This window comes from Corylus avellana, chromosome 7 (assembly GCF_965113065.1).
Source record: "Corylus avellana chromosome 7, dhCorAvel1.hap1.2, whole genome shotgun sequence".
Classification (NCBI taxonomy): Eukaryota; Viridiplantae; Streptophyta; class Magnoliopsida; order Fagales; family Betulaceae; genus Corylus; species Corylus avellana.
Genome location: NC_142496.1, coordinates 28511483 through 28530638, shown reverse-complemented (window position 1 = coordinate 28530638; position 19156 = coordinate 28511483). Strand labels below are relative to the sequence as shown.

The window sequence follows — 19156 nt, the reverse complement described above, 5'->3', positions numbered from 1 at the left end:
CTTGTGTGACATCCAAATGAAGATTCTCTATTTTTTTTTGCTTGGTATTTTAATCCCAACATTAGTTTGAAATTCAACAGTTATCAATCTTTACCACTCTTAACATTCAACCGTTTGAGTATCTCTAAAAAAAAAAGCAAATTTCTAATAATAGTCAAATCCGAGTATTATGAGTGCTTTTTCGTCTCAAGCATAATATGCAACTTTTTTTTCTATCTACTGTAAACAGTAAATAGGTTGATTAGCCTATTCACTATTTACACTATAAACTTTGTTTATTATTTGTTTTCTCACACTTTCTTTTTTTTACTTTATCTCCCCTTTCTTTCACACAAAATAATATTTAAAAAATTAAAAAAAAAATGTTGGAGTGTGTATGAAAAAAATGAGTAGTTAAAGTAAAAATTTATACTTTTTTAAATAGTTATTAAACCTACTTCTACTGGAGATGCTCTTGCAACATTTATTGATATTTTGTAAGCGATAACTGTTGGGTTTCAAAGAAATCCTTAAATCATCATCTCTCATGCCAAACCATTGAAGAGTTATGAAGATCTAATTCTATCTTGGCCCATCATAATAAAATGAACTAAAATGTGCCTTTAAATTAATCTCTACACATAGGGTTTAGCCCACACCATTTTAATCTACCTGCATAACAAAAATTGTCAATAATGACCCTGCAGTCATATTACTTGCATTAATCAAGCTTAATAGGCCTTACTCACGTCACTCTCCAATTCATTTAAATTAAATAATATCAAGTTATTTATATTTGAGAAGTATTTTTGTCCTCTAAAAAAGTATAAAGATAAAAATACATTTCTAATGTAATTATGGAGAGGATCTTGTTCGTTCACACATACCTTATTTGACAATATTAAATGTACAATTATATAATCTCTGTTTAAAAAAATAAAATAAAATAAAAATTCTAACAGTAACCAAACCCACCAAATTTGCGTCTCTTGATCTTGAATTTGGTGGGTTGAACTTGAGACCAAGGAAGCCATGTAAGAGTTTGTTCCGATACTTTATACACGGGAGTGTACCAACTACCAACTGCCGACTGCCAAATATCTTCCACCAATAATTAGTTGGGCTTAAATGGCGGCCCATGCCCTTTGCCAATCGAAGCCCAGCTTCATTTATTGTGATTCTATAAAAAGGCTCGCACGTTTTACAATCCCAGTTGCAAATTAAGTTTGCACTGATTTCTGTGCCATTTATGTTCAAACATATATATATATATATATATATATATATATATGTTGAGCATCCTGCATTTTAGCGGATTTTGATTTTTGAACACCTCGATTAAAAATATAAATTATAAATGCAAGAATTAAGATCAACTATAATAATGTTTCAATTTTGTTATAAATGCTATTACTTGAGTCATTATGATTGCTATCAGATTTTAATTATTATTAAATTTTAATTTAATGATAATTTTTAAAGAGAAATCGCATATGAAGAGACAAGAAAAAGACAAACATGTTTTTGTAATAAAACTATGAAAGAAGTGAGAAGCGTGTAGTAGTGTCACTTGCTAAGGAAACCCATGATTGAGTTAAACACCTCCAACTCAACTTATGTCAATTGTTTTATAACTTTTTTGAAAAAGCAAAAGAAAGTTGACTATTTATAATTGCGTCTTCATATATTTTGGCTAATAAAAAATTGACCCTAGCTCCTTATGGAAATAAAAAAAAAATAGTCCTCCTTTACAGAAAGCACAAACAAATACCGTCCGAATAAAAGTAAAAAAAAAAAAAAAGAAAAAAGAAAAAAGAAAAAAGAAAAGGACAAAGAATTGCTTATTATTTTGTGCTAAACTCATAATTATGCTAGATCTCCTTCCTTGTTTCAAACGCTACCGTTGGGTCTCTTGCTCTCTCTGATTCGGTTGACTGCAAACCCTATGAACAGCTGAGAACAACAATGAGGGCCGGCAATTACTCAGGTAGGGTTTTCTCTCTCCCCCTTCTACTTCGTTCCCTTATCAATTACCTAATCACTCTTTAAGTTTTTCTTGTTATCTTTGCCTTTTTACGCGATTACTCTCCTACTATAGTTCAATGTCCATTTCAAATTCCTAAATTTGGAAGCTTTTTCTTACCAGTTACTGTCCTTTGCACTCAATTTTTAGCTCTTCGTTGCCTTGTCTTTGGAATATATTGCCTTCCTTTTTTCTTTTTTGATTAATGGGTAAGTTTCATTTTTTTTTTCTTTGACACAAGATAAATATAGTGCCTTTTTCTTCAAATTTTGAGGGCTTGTATGCAATTTTCTTGGTGATTAACGTTTGCGTGATGGGTGTGGTTGATTATTCAATTTTATTACCATAGATAGAAATTCAATTAGTACCCCTTCTCGGATGATCAGGTTGAGAGAGTTCGAGTGTTTGCAGTAGGGTTTGGTTGGATTCGATGAAAATGTTACTCCAATTTCTTGAGGAGTTCCGAGTTGAACTCTTTTTTTTTTTGGCATTCTTGTTGACTGAATAACTTGTGCACGACAACGGTTGCAGACACGTGGCTTAATAATCTAATGCTGGTTTTGTAATTGCCAAGCCAAGTTTGAAACTTTGAGATTTCTCTCTCTCTCCCTCTCCCCACCCCTCCCCCAAATGGACTCTTCGTGGTCTTGTGAGCTTGCAATGAAATGGTGGCCTTGTGTATCTAATGCCTTTGCGTGCTTTCTCTTTGCAATCCCTTTGTCCTTTTAATTTTAAAATTTTTGAGTTAATGTTATACTACATCGTAGCTACATTTTATTTGATGTAGTAACAAGCTTTCACATTTGTAAGACTTGAAGCATTTTTCTTGATTACAGCTTGTTATGAGTTTGATTGACTGTGCACACTTTTTCCTCATACAGAAAGGAAAAAGAGAAGTGAATTTTCTTGACGACCTTCTTTTGCTTGATGATCAACTAAGAACACAACTGAAAACTCGCTTTTAAGGTAGTGAGAAGCTTGCACCATCATTTACTTTGATGGTGGCAGAATTTTGACAACCTTCCCTCGGTGACTACAGGTTAAATGCTTATCCTGATACTTATCTTGTACCAGCTTATTCTGTGGATGTTATCTATGTATAAAGGATGAAGAGATGGTCGATCATCTTTTTGTTTTTTTTTGTTTTTTTTCTTTCTTTTTCTCCCTCCTTTTTTCCCCGCTTCCTATCATTGCAGGATAGTTTTTGAAATGTGGTCGCTTTTTCCCATCTAATTTAATGATCGATGGCAAAGTTTAAAGTAGAGACAGTTTCTTGTTGGATGGAGGTTTTATATGGGAGTGGAAGGGAAATTCTGGAGAGCAGTCCCACCTTTGTCTTGTTTACTGTATGTGGAAGGAGAGGATTAGGCACAATTTTTTTAGAGGGAGAGTACATTCCTATCTATAAGTCTAAACATGTGTTCTTAAATCTTAATTGTTCTAAATGTAATTTTATTCGTAAATGATACGTTACGTATATGGAATAAGGGAAGCAAATCATTATATATCTACTATTTAATAGTATTTTTGGAACAAACAAAATCATTGTTTAAATGAAGAGGTTGTCTTTATCAAGATAAATGAAATGAAAAAAATAATATAATTAAGCTGGTTTTGTAGTCTTGAGGTGTTTTTCAACCTAAGAGAGGTTTTTAAAAACAAAGGCCTTTTTTGTTAACGTCTTCTTCTTCTTCTTCTTTTTTTTTTTTTTTTTTTTTTTAATTAATTAATTAATTTGTTTTTTATGTTTGCAATTTAAAGATATTAACAAACAACCCAAACACAAAACCCTCATCCAAACATAAAAGTTATCAAAAAATAAAAAATAAAACACTTATAAAAAAAAACATAAAAGTTGTTTTCACCTTTTTTTTGATAAGTCACATCATAATACTTTTTCAAACCAAAAATGAAAAACATCCCCAAAACACATTAACAAGCATACCCTAAGATTCTTTGAAAGTGTGTTGATGCAATTCTTAGCTATGTAATCAGTTGAATACAATGATTGTATACCCTTTCTTAATCTATTATGAGTAGTTTATTGATGGTCCAAATGATATTATATGTTTCTTGCTCAGTAGTGTATTGACTATACTTCTTTTTGCATACAAAGTAGTGTACTAATTATATGTATCAGTATTCATGTAGTTTATAATCACATGTTTAAAATGATATCTGAATCATGCATTAATGTGTGAATAATTTTCCTAACAAATTCTTTTTGTTCTGTCTCTTTTGTGATCTTTATTTTCTAAGGCTAGCCTGCTCATGAATATACTGTTTTGAAGGAAGTGGGGTTGCGATTCATTAGATGCCTGACCATGCGGATCATCTTCGTGATTTCGTTGATTCAACTTGGAGATGTTGCTCTCTTTTAGTTGGTTGCATTTCCAGCCTAATTTCAAGACATTGCGCAGAACTGGTGGGTTGAAATATATCATCTCATAATTTGATACTCGTTTAGTTATTTTGCATCACAGTATATCACTTTTGCTTCTGAATTCAGGTTGGCTCATCTTGTGATAATTTTCTCTCTAAATTGATTGAAGAAAAGGGAAGTCACCATTCAAACCATATGCCTGTGATGGATTTTATAGATATAACTTCATCTGATGATGAGGTGGTGAGTTGGAATGGAGATAGTCAGAGATCTCCCACTTCTAGGATTCTTCCTCCATGGGCTCCTACACATGGCACAAATTCAAGAACTACAGGTGTCAGACTGATTTTATAAATTATGAACCTTCTGGGTTCAAACTCAAAATTTCCATGTATGAAGAGTGACGTAGCCCTTTTTTACATTTGCAGGTTTCAGTGTACAGTCTCAGAAGATCAACTCTCCTAAAAGAGCATATGCTTCAAATGGAAGCTCGTCAAATGTTAATACTCATTCACAAGAAAAGCTCCATTCGCATCCTGGTCCTAGTAACAATATTAGGATCCCAAATCGGCAGATTGCCCAAGTGGAGGATTCTGACTATTATACAGATAATGGGAATGTGAGTCAGCCTGGGACTGTTAATTCCCGAATTGCTAGCCTTTCTGGTGCTGACTATGAAAAAATTTCATCTCATCAGGCTCTGACTAGGACCCTTCCACCATCTCTACAGCCATCTGCACCAATTAGTAAATTAAACAGTTTAGCAGGGAATAAGGGCAGCAGTCAGGTTCGTGATACTTATGACAGTACTTACCATTCAGCAGGGCCTAGTGCAACTAGCAGCAAGGGTTATCTGCGAGACCAGTTTAGCAGGAGCAAGAATGATGAAGTTATTATGTACGAAAACAGTGGGAATAGGATCCTACCTCCATCTTTGATGCATGGAAAGGCTACTTTTTCCAACCAATTTGCTGGTTCAAGTGACCCCTCATACCGTTCCATGGCAGGAGAAGAAAGGCCAGCTGAAAATGATGAGAGACTGATTTATCAAGCAGCATTGGAGGTATTGCTTGCAGTTAATTGCTACCATGTTATTCAGTTTGAGCTTGGTTTATATCTTTTCCTGTTTTTAACTTTTGAGTGTAAATTTAAACTGTTATATAAATTGATCTTCAATAGTGTTAGGCGCTGTTTTAATTCCCTTAAGGCCATTTCATTAAGACTTAAGATCATTATAAGATAACTGCTTTAGACAATACCCATTGCGCTTCATTTTTTTATTTTATTGATCTTCCAAATTTAGTTGTAACATTTGGAGATCCTCTTGTATGCCTATTTTACTTTCTTTTGTTTTCAATGAATTTAACACTTATCAAAAAGATGATAAAAGGATTGGGTTCTGTTGTGCAATAGATCACGACGATTACAATAAATAGCACAAAACAATCACCCCGAAGAACACAAGAATCATATGGTTTTCTCGATGTGAGTTACGTCCACGGTTAGAGACGATCACAAATAAATTCATCAATCAAATATGGAGTACAAAATTATAGTGAAGAAAAACGTCTCAAACCTAAATCCCAATACATTCATGTCTCGCTCTCACAAAAGACAGACAAAATTTTGTTTTTACCCAATTCTCTAGTCCTAACATACAAAAAAGAACATGATAAAAGAAAGAGATTGTAACTCACACTAATAAACTCATGTAGAAGTTCAAAATCTTCTTTTTCTCATCTCTTGTGGCTTCTCTTTGTTGTGCATGCACAAACCAAAAAAGCTCCAATTTTCTCTTTTGCGGTTGCTAGAAGGGAGTGATTGTGTTATGCTTCCATAAAAGAAATGCCTAATATATATATATATATAGAGGCAGGGTGATAAGTGTACTAAGTTGTTTTTCACACTATTGCTAATTCCAATAGAAAGAAGAATTTCCATTGACTCCTTGTTGATTGATGGGAATATTTCTACCAATCGGGTGGAGATCAATGCATTGTCCAGGTTTATCAAAAGTTATACAATGAACAGTTTAGTTGGAGGCCATTGATGGATGGCCTTTCCTTTGCTTCTATTGAGGAGGTCTAGGATAATTGGTTGGAGAGAGATTTTGGGGAAAAGGAGTTAGGGGGAAAGCTATGAATGGTGACAAGGAACCGGGCCCTGACAGTTTCTCTATGCCATTCTTCCAAGATTGCTGGGGAATTTTAAAAGAGGATATCATGAAGTTTTTTTGTGACTTCCATGCTAGAGGCAATTTTGAGAGGAGCCTTAATGCTACGTTTATCGCCCTCATTCTGAAGAGTCCAATGGCTGTTGACTTCAAGGATTTTCACCCAATTAGTCTTGTGGGGGCCATTTACAAAATTATTACTTAGATACTAGCAAACATGTTTAAGATGGTGTTGGATAAGATTATCTCTAAGTTGCAGAATGCATTCATAAGAGGTAGGCAAATCTTTGATTTTGTTCTTATTGCCAATGAATTCCTTGATTGTAGATTAAGGTTTGGTGAGTCGGGTGTTATTTGCAAAATGGATCTAGAAACAACTTATGATCATTTGAGACTTTTTATTGTATATGCTAAGGAGGTGTGGCATTTTTTTTTGGGGGGGGGGGGGGGGGGGGGGGTGGATAGCTCCTTGCATTTCTCGGTTTTGGTGAATGGCAGTCCAACAAGTTTTTTTTAGTGGCTTATGAGGCTTGAAACAAGGGGACCCTTTGTCCCTTTTGTTGTTTGTCCTTGTGATTGAGGCGTTGGGTAGAATGATTTTTGTTGCTGTGAGCGGGGGGCTATAGTCTAGTTTCTCTGTGGGCAATACTATCTTCTTTTTGTTGATGATATTTTGATCTTCTGTGGTGCTAATCCAAATCATCTTCGTCATTTGCATTGCTTATCGCTTTGCTTTGAAGCTGGTTTGGGCTTGAAGATTAACTTGGCTAAGTCAGAATTGGTTCCTGTGGGAAATGTTGATCATGTGGAAGGGTTGGTTGATATTCTTGGTTGTGGGGTCTCCTCTTTGCCTGTGAAGTTTCTCGGCCTACTGTTGGGGGCCTCTTGCAAGGCTAAACATATTTAGGATAGTGTTATTGAAAAGACAGAGCAACGGTTGGCTAGTCTATATATTTCATGTCTTCTCTTTCCTCTCCCTACGAGTGTTGCAAACTGTGTTGAGAAGCTCCAATGTGAATTCTTATGGGATGGGCTAGGCGAAGAGTTCAAATATCACTTGGTTAGCTGATCCAAGATTTGTTCGCCGCTCTGAGAGGGGTGGGTTGGGAATTTGGAACTTATGGATGTTCAATCGTACTCTCTTAGGTAAATGGCTTTGGGGTTATGTGCATGAGAGGAGAGGCTTGGTGGAGAGTGGTGGCGGACTCTAAATTTGGCAGTTCGTGGTTGGGTGGTGTTCTACTTTTATTGAGCATTTTGGTGCATTACAGATGGGGTTATGGAATAATATTAGGAGGGGTTGGGTGAATTTTTCGTGTCACACCAGATATGAGGTGGGTGATGGCTCCAAGATTAAATTCTGCCATGATCATTGGTGTTGGGATGTGGCCCTTAAGGAAGCCTTGCCAAATTTATTTGGTATTGCTTGCACAAAGAATGCCATGGTTGCAACTCACTTGGAGTTTTTTGGTTGTTCCAATTAGTGAAATGTGAGCTTTGCTAGAACGGCTCATAATTAAAAAGTGGATATCTTAGCTTCATTCTTTTGAGAAAGACTTGGGCCCACATGATTTGATGGAATATCAAATCACGTAAACAGGTTCAAGATGCTATTGCAAACAATTGCCAACCTAAAGGTATTAATGCAAGGAAGATTCTCTTTAAGTTGATAATATTTTATGCGAACGATGGTGCCTTTTTTGTCTTTGATTAGCATACCATAAGAGTCACAAGTTTAATTCATTTGTAGACATGAGTCAGAATCTTAGTTCTCATTGAGGATCAATAAACATCAATGAATAGTGTCACTCTTGTGCAGCGTAGCGAGTCTACTGTACGCTGTTGACTGAATAGTCTCCATATGGTATTGACATGAATTTTTAATCTCGCTGTAACTAAAATTACGACATGTTGTGCCCTTGAAAGCCCAGAGTAACGCAAGAAAGAAGATTTCTTGTAATTAAAATGCTTTATAGTTGTAATGGACAATCTTAGCTTCTTTAGAAGGCTCAGAATTGGATTTGTTGGATCTTATATTCAATTTAGTAGTGTAGCACTTGAATCATATTAACGGTGCTTGCTAGTGGTGGCTCAAATTGGCCAAGTGCTCAGTTATATTCTCAACAACCTGTGTCAGAAAGAAAATTATGATGTATTTCTATTTGCAAGATGCTCAGTGAGATCCCTTTTTTAATCGTTTTCCTGATAAATCTTTGTTTTTATGTTATTGATGTTTGTGTGCTTCATTTTCTTAGATGTATTTTCTCTTTTCCAAATAAATTGGAACACTCTAAATTTTTCTGCAACTCTGTATTCAAAATTTGAGCGGGTATACAGATTATACACTATGTACTCACATTTGACATTCATATTTGAGTTTGGGTAGGTTCAGCTTAAGGGAAGTGTTGTTTACTGTGATTGCTAGTATAGCATGTATTTTTGTTTTTGGAACAGGATTAATAATGTGATAGGTTAAGAAGTTTAAACTTCAACAACTTTGGTTTTTGCAGGATCTAAACCAGCCAAAAGTTGAAGCTACTTTACCTGATGGTCTTTTGTCTGTTCCTCTTCTAAGGCATCAGGTGTTGCTTTTTATCTTTTATTATTGGTTCTTTTTTAGGTGTGATTTACATGGTTTTATGCTTAAATTGTTGTATTTTACAGAAAATTGCATTGGCATGGATGCTTCAAAAGGAAACTAGAAGTTTGCATTGTTTGGGTGGAATTTTAGCTGATGATCAGGTTAGTCACCAAAAGGCCAGTTGACCTTTATATCTGGCTTCTTTCATCACATAGGATTCTTTTTTCTACTTGGACTCATTGTGCTTATATCTCACAGGGCCTTGGTAAGACCATTTCTATGATTGCCCTTATACAAATGCAGAAGTTTTTGGAGTCAAAACAAAAATCAGAAGATCTGTGCAATCACAAGACTGAAGCATTGAATCTAGACGACGACGATGATGATAATGGCACTGGTGGCGTGGATAAAGTCAAGAAGTCTGAAGAATTTGATGATTTAAAACCTATTCCAGAAGTGAGTAGTTCTACACGGGCATTTAGTAGGCGGAGGCCAGCAGCTGGTACATTAGTTGTGTGCCCAGCAAGTGTTCTTCGACAGTGGGCTAGGGAGTTGGATGAAAAAGTTACAGATGAAGCTAAGCTTTCTGTCCTAATCTATCATGGCGGCGGTAGGACAAAGGATCCTGTTGAATTGGCAAAATATGATGTAGTTCTCACTACATATTCTATCGTAACTAATGAAGTACCGAAACAACCTTTAGTTGAAGAGGATGATGCTGATGAAAAAAATGGGGAAATGTATGGGTTATCCTCTGAATTTTCCACTAAAAAGAGGAAAAAGGCTTCTAACATTAGTAAGAGGGGAAGGAAGGGTAAAAAAGAAATTGATAGTTCTGCTATTGATGGTGGTTGTGGTGCGCTAGCAAGAGTAGGTTGGTTTAGGGTGATACTAGATGAAGCTCAAACAATAAAAAACCATCGAACTCAAGTGGCTAGAGCGTGTTGCAGCCTGCGAGCCAAAAGAAGGTGGTGCTTATCTGGAACACCTATTCAAAATGCAATTGATGACTTGTACAGTTACTTCAGGTTCCTAAAATATGATCCATATGCTGTATACAAATCCTTTTACAATACAATAAAGGTACCGATATCCAGAAATTCACTACATGGGTACAAGAAACTTCAAGCGGTTTTGAGGGCTATAATGCTGCGTCGTACAAAAGGTGAATAATTTCTCTTATATTTTGAGTCGTTGGAGTTTTTTTTTTTTTTTTTTTTGGGGGGGCGGTGGGGTATGGGTGGGGGCATTTCTTTTCTGCATGTATTAAAAATTGCAATGGAGATGCTCAACAAGCCCAAAATAAAAATAAAAATGGAGATGCTCAATATGATTGATGCATAGATTGTTCTCTTTTTGCTTGCTTTTTTGGATCTACCCTTGTGTTCTCTTATTTCTTGTCTAACCTAGGGATGCCTCTTAAGACTTAATGCTTTGTGTTAATTTATCACATGCATGTTTTAATTCATTGTAGATGAAGATATCTTCATTAGAAAGATTGTGTTTTTTGGTTGGATTATTATAGAAAATTTTTTTTTCTTCTTTTCTTTTCTTTTCTTTGTTGAGAACTTTCTAAGAGTAGTTAATAATATACAAATATAAAATCATTCCAATTTCCTTGACTTGGGACAATGAATATGATGGGCCTACATCATTTTCATAAAAGAAAAACCACAAACGCGCAGGCACACGGAGGGGGGGGGGGGGTGGGGAGAGCTGAATTAGTCACCATCCACTTGGAAGGATAACCATCGAGTATCTTTCTCAATATTTACCATCAGAATATCTAATTGCTAATATAGTTATCTCAGTATGCGTGCATGTAGAGCCGCATTAGTCATTGCCCACTTGGAAGGATAACCACCGAGTATATTTCTCAATGTATGGGGGCATTAAGGTGGCTTTAGGAGCTTATTTCTATTTTTTCTGAATTTCTAGATTTATATTCTTCTTTCTCTATGGATTAGGGGTTTTCTTGTATACTTCCTGTGTACATAGGTTTCGCCCCTCTGCTCGTTGTTTGAATATACATTATTTATCAAAAAAGAAAGAAAGTGTGTGGTGGTTTGAGTAGATTGGTTTAGTCATTTGCAAATTTTGTGCTCAATCATGTAGGTTTATTTGATACTCTCTACCCGATCATGTTAGCTTTAGATGACCCCAATGTGCCTCATCCTCTTCTGCCTGTTTCTCCAACATTTAGTTCCCCCTCCCAAAACGAGTTCACGCTTGAAAGAGTTGAAAGCTTCTCCCTCTCTCCCCATGCAAAGATGTCCTAATTTGAACAACATTTTTTTTGGGAAAGCATCAAAATAGAAGCTAAAGTAGATACAGGGTGCTGATCTTTAAGTATATTTAGCCATGAATAGAAAAATATAGGGGAAATTATAGTTTACCCCCGAAGTTGTGCGCCTCTTTTGATTCTACCTCCCATGTTTAAAAATTGACAATGTACTCCCATAAAGTTTTTTTTTTGTTTTTGCAATGTGGCCATTCCGTTTGGAAATTCTGTCTTTTTGGACGATAGGCAGGACACGTGGCCTTTAAGCATCAAATTTGCCAAAATTGCCCCTATGATATTTCAAAATTATCCAAAATATCCCCATACTTTTTTTTTTAGACTTTTCACATGCTAAAAAATCACATGAGACGCATATGACCTCCAAAAAGACGGAATTTGCAAACGGAATGGCCACATTGCAAAAAAAAAAAAACTTCATGGGGGTACATTGTCAATTTTTAAACATTGGAGGTAGAATCAAAAAAGGCACACATTTCCGGGGGGGTGGGGGGTAAACTGTAATTTCCCCAAAAATATATGGTGCAATGAAGTTCTTTTTGTATTATGAAAAGTAGAAAACAATCATTTACATGATTGGAGAAGAGCCTAATAAAGTAATTATTCTAGATATAGCTATTGTTTGGAATCATAAAGAGGATAATGGATGAATTATCTTGACCATCTTGTTGACGCCGTGGTCATGTGATTTTTTGGGAGCTCTAGGATGGTCAAATACGGGGGCCTCTCTTGGATGAATCTGTTACTTGACTTCGCAATGCGCCTCGGCGAATGCTTTTATAGTTTATATAAGGTATATTTATCTTATTAACTGATATTGAATATTTTTTAGATCATAAAGAGGATAATGCATGAATTATCTTGACCATCTTGTTGACACCATGGTCATCTGATTTTTTGGAGCTCTAGGAGGTCAATTATGGGGCCTCTCTCAGATGAATCTGTTACTTGACTTAGTAATGCGCCCGAGTGGGCCAGAGACCATAGATGCTTCTATAGTTTTTATAATGTATATTCTTCTAAAAGAAGTTTTTATAGGGTATATTTATCTTATTAACTGATATTGAACATTTTTTAGGGCTTAAGGAGTCACTTTTCTTGTTTTCTTAGATTGGCTACTTTAAAAGGCCAATTCCTGAGCCAAGAAAGGAGCTTTGACTTTTGGAGTTTCTTTGTTGTTTCCATCACTAACTTCTTTTGACAATTTCTATGGCAGTTCTGCATTGGGGACATTCTAGATTTATAGCAGTTTATACTTCATATTGAGTTCTTTAAATTGTTTTTCTTCTCATTCTTTTTTTGGGATCCCTTGTGCCTTAACTATCTTGTTTTGTCTTTTCAATAAACTTTTCTTACCTGTGTTGTTCTACTGAGCCAAATCTTTACTTGAGGTTGCATGTATTCTTTTTGGTGTTTATATACCCGTGGTACTGTTACTCACATTAAAGAAATCAAGCAGGCCAACATGTCCACCACTCTCCTACTGCGCCTATTCTGTAGAGCTTGTGAGGGGTGAATGAGAGAGATTTTTTTTTTTTTTCGTTTGTTTGTTTAAGAGAGAGAGAGAGAGAGGGGGGGGGGGGGGGGGGGGAGGAAGGAATTATAGGTGTTGTGCGACATGGTACCTCATATCCTCATCCAAACATCGATCACCTATTTCTGTTTGATCTAAAAGGAGCAAGGATTTCCATTGACGAATGTGATTATTTGGATTTTGCCTTATGTGTACTATTATAGATTCTCTACATATTTTGTTGCTGATGTGGCATATGTATTGAACGTTCAACAACATTTGCTGTTAAGGTGCTGATTCCAGTTAGTTTTTATTGTTTAGGAACATTGATTGATGGGGAGCCTATAATTAAGTTACCACCAAAAACAATACACTTGACTAAGGTGGACTTCTCAACTGAGGAGCGGGACTTCTACACCAAGCTAGAAGCCGACTCGCGTTCACGATTCAAGGTTCTAATCATTCATTTGTTTCCCACCTTGGAAAGTCAATTATGATGGTGCAAGATTATTATTTTTTTATTTAACTTGGCAACTAGCAAGTGTGCTATTTCTGATAAGCCAAGCCTAGTATATTGTGCTTGGTTGGCTTGTGGATGCTAATTAAAATGATCATGTGTTATGCACTTGATTTTGTTTATTTAATCTTGGAACTTCTTGGGAAGTTCGCAACATTGCACTTGTAGCATGCCTTTGTTTCATTGTCATATGTCATGCACAAACTTAGGAAGTAATAGTAGGCATTGTATGACATTTTGGGATCTGAAAAATGTGATTGCTTCACCATCAAATTTTGTGATGATATTGTTTTAAGTAAATAGTTAGTTCAAAACATTTGGGAACCTCCCCCCAACCCAAAAAAGAAAAGAAAAGAGGAATGTATAACGTTACCCTTGTAGTTTGGATGCATGATGTACAAATTGATGTACAGTTAGACGCATAGGTGGGTACAGTTTTCGATTTTAGGTGGGTATAGCTTGGATGCATGATGAGCAAATTAATGTGGACATTATAAACTCAAAGTTTTAGGGGCCTTGGTGGGTATGGTATTGGATTTAGGCATTGGGACATAGGTAAATGTAAGAAATACTGATGGAATAAGGAGTGAATTAATTATACGTGCTTATTTTCCCCCTTGATTTATAATACCCGTATTTTGATTGTTCTGCTAGTGATAAAATCATCAATATAAAAATGAAATTTTGTATTGATATTTACTGCAATTTAGGATATATTGGTATCATGGTTTTCAAATGACGCTTTAAATCCTTATGGAATTTTATATGGTGTTAGAATCAGAGTATATGACAATATGGATACTAATACAATGCTATGGGTACCTTCAACTTTCTATGCGATTCTTCTTGTTTTTGATTTTGTAAAGACTGAGTTTTGGTTTATGTGATGCTCTATGCTGAATTTTTATGTAACTTGAAATTATGAGTTTGTATTTTGTAGGCATATGCTGCTGCTGGTACCGTGAATCAGAATTATGCAAATATTCTTTTGATGCTTTTGCGCCTCCGTCAGGCTTGTGACCATCCATTGCTTGTCAAAGAATATAAATCCGATTTTGTTGGAAAAGTTTCTCTTGAAATGGCAAAGAAACTACCTAGGGATATGCTGGTTAATCTATTGAATTGCTTGGAAACTTCCTTTGCCATCTGCCGTGTGTGTGATGTGAGTTTTCTGAAGATGGATACTTTGCTTTTTCCCCCTTTTGCAATTAGCTGAATGTGGCTTCTAGGAGCTTTTGATGTAACTCTTTGCATCTACTGGAAAACACATGGTCTTAATGTTCTCATTGTTGCTATGATTTATATAAGGTTTTTGTAGATTTACGTTGCCTATTTCTAAGGGCTATATAAATAATTTGATATATGTGGGTGCTCTAAATTTTGAATTGAAAGCAGGGTGTTTTCATCAAATAAGTTTGTTAATGGCTCATCCAAGAAATGTTTACTGTAGCCATTTTGTCATAATAAGCACTGCAAGAAATGTGTGTGATGCAGGAACGAGGATGAAGAAATTTAATTAGTTATTGATTACTGTCTGACTAGGATTTTCAGTTTCTATTTTTTAGTAATGGTATTTTACAAACTTTGTCAAATCTGGAAAGGAACAAATGTATAGGCTTTTATTACAATGGATTCTATGTTTCCTCACCAAGGCTTGAGCTTGTTTTATTTGTGAGTTTAACTAGTCCTATGTAACTTGGTGACCAAGTATTTGTGATCATTATAAATAGTTTGTTATAGGCGTTGGGGTTTTAATGGTGGTTTCCTGAATTGAAATATTTGAGTTGAAACAAGCATTTTTTCTTGATTATGTTTTCTTAGCAAACCTTTGCAGATCAGGGGTTTCTTCTTCTCTCTTGCTTGTATATTTTTAGTGAACTTGATTTTGATGTGATGAAGACATATTTTATGTATTTTTACATGTTTATGTACCTTTATGCATGCATATATAATATGCACAATCTACTTAATCATATCACGTTTAAGCAATTTTTTTCCTCTGTTTATCATTGATTCCTTGTGTATTTGCCTATTTGGTCATTGTTGTCATTCTTATTTTTATCTCTTAGCAAAACAACAATAGATAACTACGTAAAAAGAATTTGCTGCCACATGACCTTCATATCTAATTCTTCTAGTATCTGATGCTTTTACAGGATCCACCTGAGAACCCTGTTGTTACCATGTGTGGCCATGTTTTTTGCTATCAGTGTGTATCAGAATATTTGACAGGTGATGATAATACATGCCCTGTACCTGAATGCAAAGAACAACTTGGCTCTGAAGTTGTTTTTTCCAAAGCTACTCTGAGCAGTTGTCTCTCTGATGATGTTAATAGTAGTCCCATGAGTTCTCAGTTAACAGAGAGTTCAATAGTTATGCAGAATGAGTATAGTTCATCTAAAATCAGAGCTGTTCTTCAGATTTTGCGGACGCATTGTAATATTCATAGTCCCATAGAATGCAATGGAAGCTCCTCGTATTCTGAAAATCCATGCACTGAGAATTTCCATTCTGGTGTTAGTGCTACAGAGCACTCGACATCTCACTCAAAGCCACCAGCTGAAGGACCATTAAAAGCAATTGTTTTTTCCCAGTGGACTAGCATGTTGGACTTGGTGGAGAATTCACTGAACCTGGCTTCTATAGAATATAGGCGGCTCGATGGCACAATGAGTCTGGGTGCAAGGGATAGGGCTGTTAGAGACTTCAACACTGATCCAGAGGTTTGCCCCCTACCTTGTGGAACTGTGAAAACATTCGTGCAGTACCTTTAGTTTGTTTTTCCTCTAATATCTTCTTCTTCTTCTTCTTTTTTTTGTTTTTTTTTTTTTTTTGGGACAAGGTGGAGATTAGTAATAAAGCTTTCTATATGTCATAATGGTAGTAAGCTATTAGCTAACAAAATGCGGTTATAAGATAGGAGGTTACTGCAATACCACCACGCTAGATGTTCGTTGTTGTAGTTCATTGGTATCATGCCATGCCTTAACCTTGGGTGTATTTTAAGTATCTGAATGACTCAACTTTTTTGCAGGTGACTGTTATGCTGATGTCGTTGAAAGCAGGGAACCTTGGGTTAAACATGGTTGCTGCATGTCATGTTATTCTTTTGGATCTTTGGTGGAATCCAACTACTGAAGACCAAGCTGTTGATCGAGCACACAGGATTGGACAGACTCGTCCAGTTACCGTATCACGGATCACTATCAAAAACACAGTGGAAGATCGGATTTTAGCTCTCCAGGTATCGTTGTTTACATTATATTTGTTGTTCTTCCTACCTCCAAGTATTGGATTTGTCCTTAGTTTTCATGCTTTAAGGAGTGAATTGTTGGTTATAGAAATCGAAGGAGTAAATTGAAATTGTGCAAAAACCCAAGAAGTTTGATCAAAATGTCCAGTTTTCATCTTACTTTTCTGAATAGTACTTGCATACAATTTAACATATATGAGGCTTTCGAAGTACAAACATTTCTTGAAATTGGCATGAATGATTATATTATTTATTATGAAATGTATTTGTAAGTTATAGATTGCTCTAATATTCCATAATCCATATAGGTTCAAGATTTATTGAAATGTAGATTAATAAAGTTCAAATATGAGGATTAATAAAGTTCAATTAACAAACTTAGAACTTTTGGTCCATTTTCTTTGTTCCATAAGGAAGAAACCCTTTGAAAAGTTATAAGTTTGTTTTGCTGGTACAAGAGATAGCAGAGGGGTGGAATATATATGCATATCCTCTTATGTTGTGTTCCTTTCTGAGCTTGTTTTGCAGGAAGAGAAGAGAAAAATGGTTGCATCTGCTTTTGGTGAAGACCAAACTGGGGGTTCTGCAACTCGCCTAACAGTGGAAGACCTGAAATATCTCTTTATGGTCTAAAATACCATTTTCCCATTTACTCCATTTTTGGATTTTGCTCTCTTGGCATTTGAATCTTGATGGCAGCAAGGTAGTATTTAGCTGCACCTACTCTTGTAGTGGTTTAACCAGCTAATGAGTTATAGTGCATCTCAGTGGTAAGTTATATGAGTTCTAAGGCCCATCAATGCATTTTTGTTCTCATCAATGGCACACTTAGCGACCTAAGGCCACCTGTAAATATTCTAATGAATTTTATTTGCGCACCAAAGATCTAACCTTTTGTAGTTTACCTTTTCTATTTATTATTGTTAATAGTATATAATCTTCTTACAAAAATTCTAAATTTTGCAGTTTGCATTTTCTATTTATTGATGTTGATATAATGCATTTGAAAAGGTATTAGAGGCTGCGGAGGCTCTGTTTGTTCATGTTTTTTTTTTTTTTTTTTAGAAACTCTTGTGTCACTCAAAAAATAAGGTGGCTTTTAAAATCACAATTTGATCAAAATTCAATAATGATCAATTATAAGTTTAATCATGATTTTAATAGCCACACGAAAGTGACATAAGAGTGATTTATAGCATTATTCTCGCTCGCGGGAGAGGGATTTTGGGTTTGAAAAGTGTTTTGATGTGATATAAAGGTGAAAATAGTTTTAAGTGCTTTGTGCTTTGGGTTGTTTGTTTTGAAAATAAAAAACAAAAGAGTGGAGAAATTTTACCAAACAAAGCGATAACATCCTCAAGGAGCAGAGAGTGTAATGGTGTTTTTCTTTGGCAAATTTTTTTTTTTTTAGTAACAAAAAACAAAACATAACAAAAGAGTAAACACTATTTTCTTTTTTAATTTATTAATTTCATTCTGTTAACATCGATTTATTTTTGGATAATAAGGAATCTACCACCATAATAAGTAGACTAGGGTCTAAATTTCATAATCTCTAGTCTCTCTAGGTATTTATTTATTATTATTATTATTATTTTAACCGAATGAGGAAAGGGCTAAAGGGGGGTTTGGATTTTGGATTGGGCCGTTGCTTAGCCCATCGATCAATCTTATCCGTCTCATATGCTACCCAAACCAAATCCAATTTCCATAACAGTTTATTGCCGACTATTAATCTAACATTTATCTTTAAAATATGAGATCTTGATCTCACATGTATTTTCAATTATCGAATGCATATTAATTTAATAATTATACTTTTGTCGAATTAAAACTTGAAGCACAGTGATAAAAAGAATAATAATAATAAAAAAAAGAATCTCAAACAAAATAGAGCATTTTGTTATCAATAATTGTAGCTAATAGAGGTGGGTGGGTGGGCATGATGGAGGCCATGTATCAAGTTGCTTAGGTCATTGTTAAGGCTCAGATTGGCTTGAATTTTGATTTTGATTCATTTATTATTATTATTATTTTTATTTTTTATATTCCAGATCATTGGAATAACTAGGATCATAAAATAGTTTATGGTATTGATATCTCATTTTATGATGAATATTTTATTTTGCTATTTTTAATAGTGTACACGGTATTATGTCATTTAAAATATTTAAATGACCTGACAATATATTTATTATATAACTACGGGAGTACAAGCAGTTACAATTAGTGGTATTGGCTAAAACCGCTAACCGCAACCAATCCACTTAGGCGGTTATTCAAACCAATAACCGGGTTTTTTTAATATGGGTTTTTGGGCTTTTTTGAGGTGTTTTGGGCTTTGATTATGCCTATTTTAAATAGCTTTGGGTCAAATTATTCCCAAAAATAACGAATATGATGAGACCCTATCCATAACTCTATTTAAAATG

At 35.1% G+C, this 19156-nt stretch overlaps 1 protein-coding gene across 2 annotated transcripts; it reads left to right on the top strand.

The window, feature by feature from the left end:
• Positions 1-1814: 1814 nt before the first annotated feature.
• On the top strand, positions 1815-17661 carry LOC132183883 (helicase-like transcription factor CHR28). 2 transcript variants are annotated; one of them, XM_059597348.2, is made up of 14 exons: positions 1816-1966; positions 2884-3041; positions 4294-4427; positions 4512-4719; positions 4814-5004; positions 5083-5448; positions 9069-9140; positions 9223-9300; positions 9398-10304; positions 13273-13403; positions 14409-14630; positions 15625-16194; positions 16506-16715; positions 17253-17661. In XM_059597348.2, exons 3-14 carry the CDS (start codon positions 4317-4319, stop codon positions 17355-17357), a joined length of 3171 nt encoding a protein of 1056 aa, XP_059453331.1. In that variant the 5' UTR covers positions 1816-1966; positions 2884-3041; positions 4294-4316; the 3' UTR covers positions 17358-17661. The 2 variants fall into 2 exon arrangements, with proteins under 2 accessions (XP_059453329.1, XP_059453331.1); XM_059597346.2 differs by having other exon boundaries at positions 1815-1966; positions 4814-5448.
• Positions 17662-19156: the final 1495 nt, after the last annotated feature.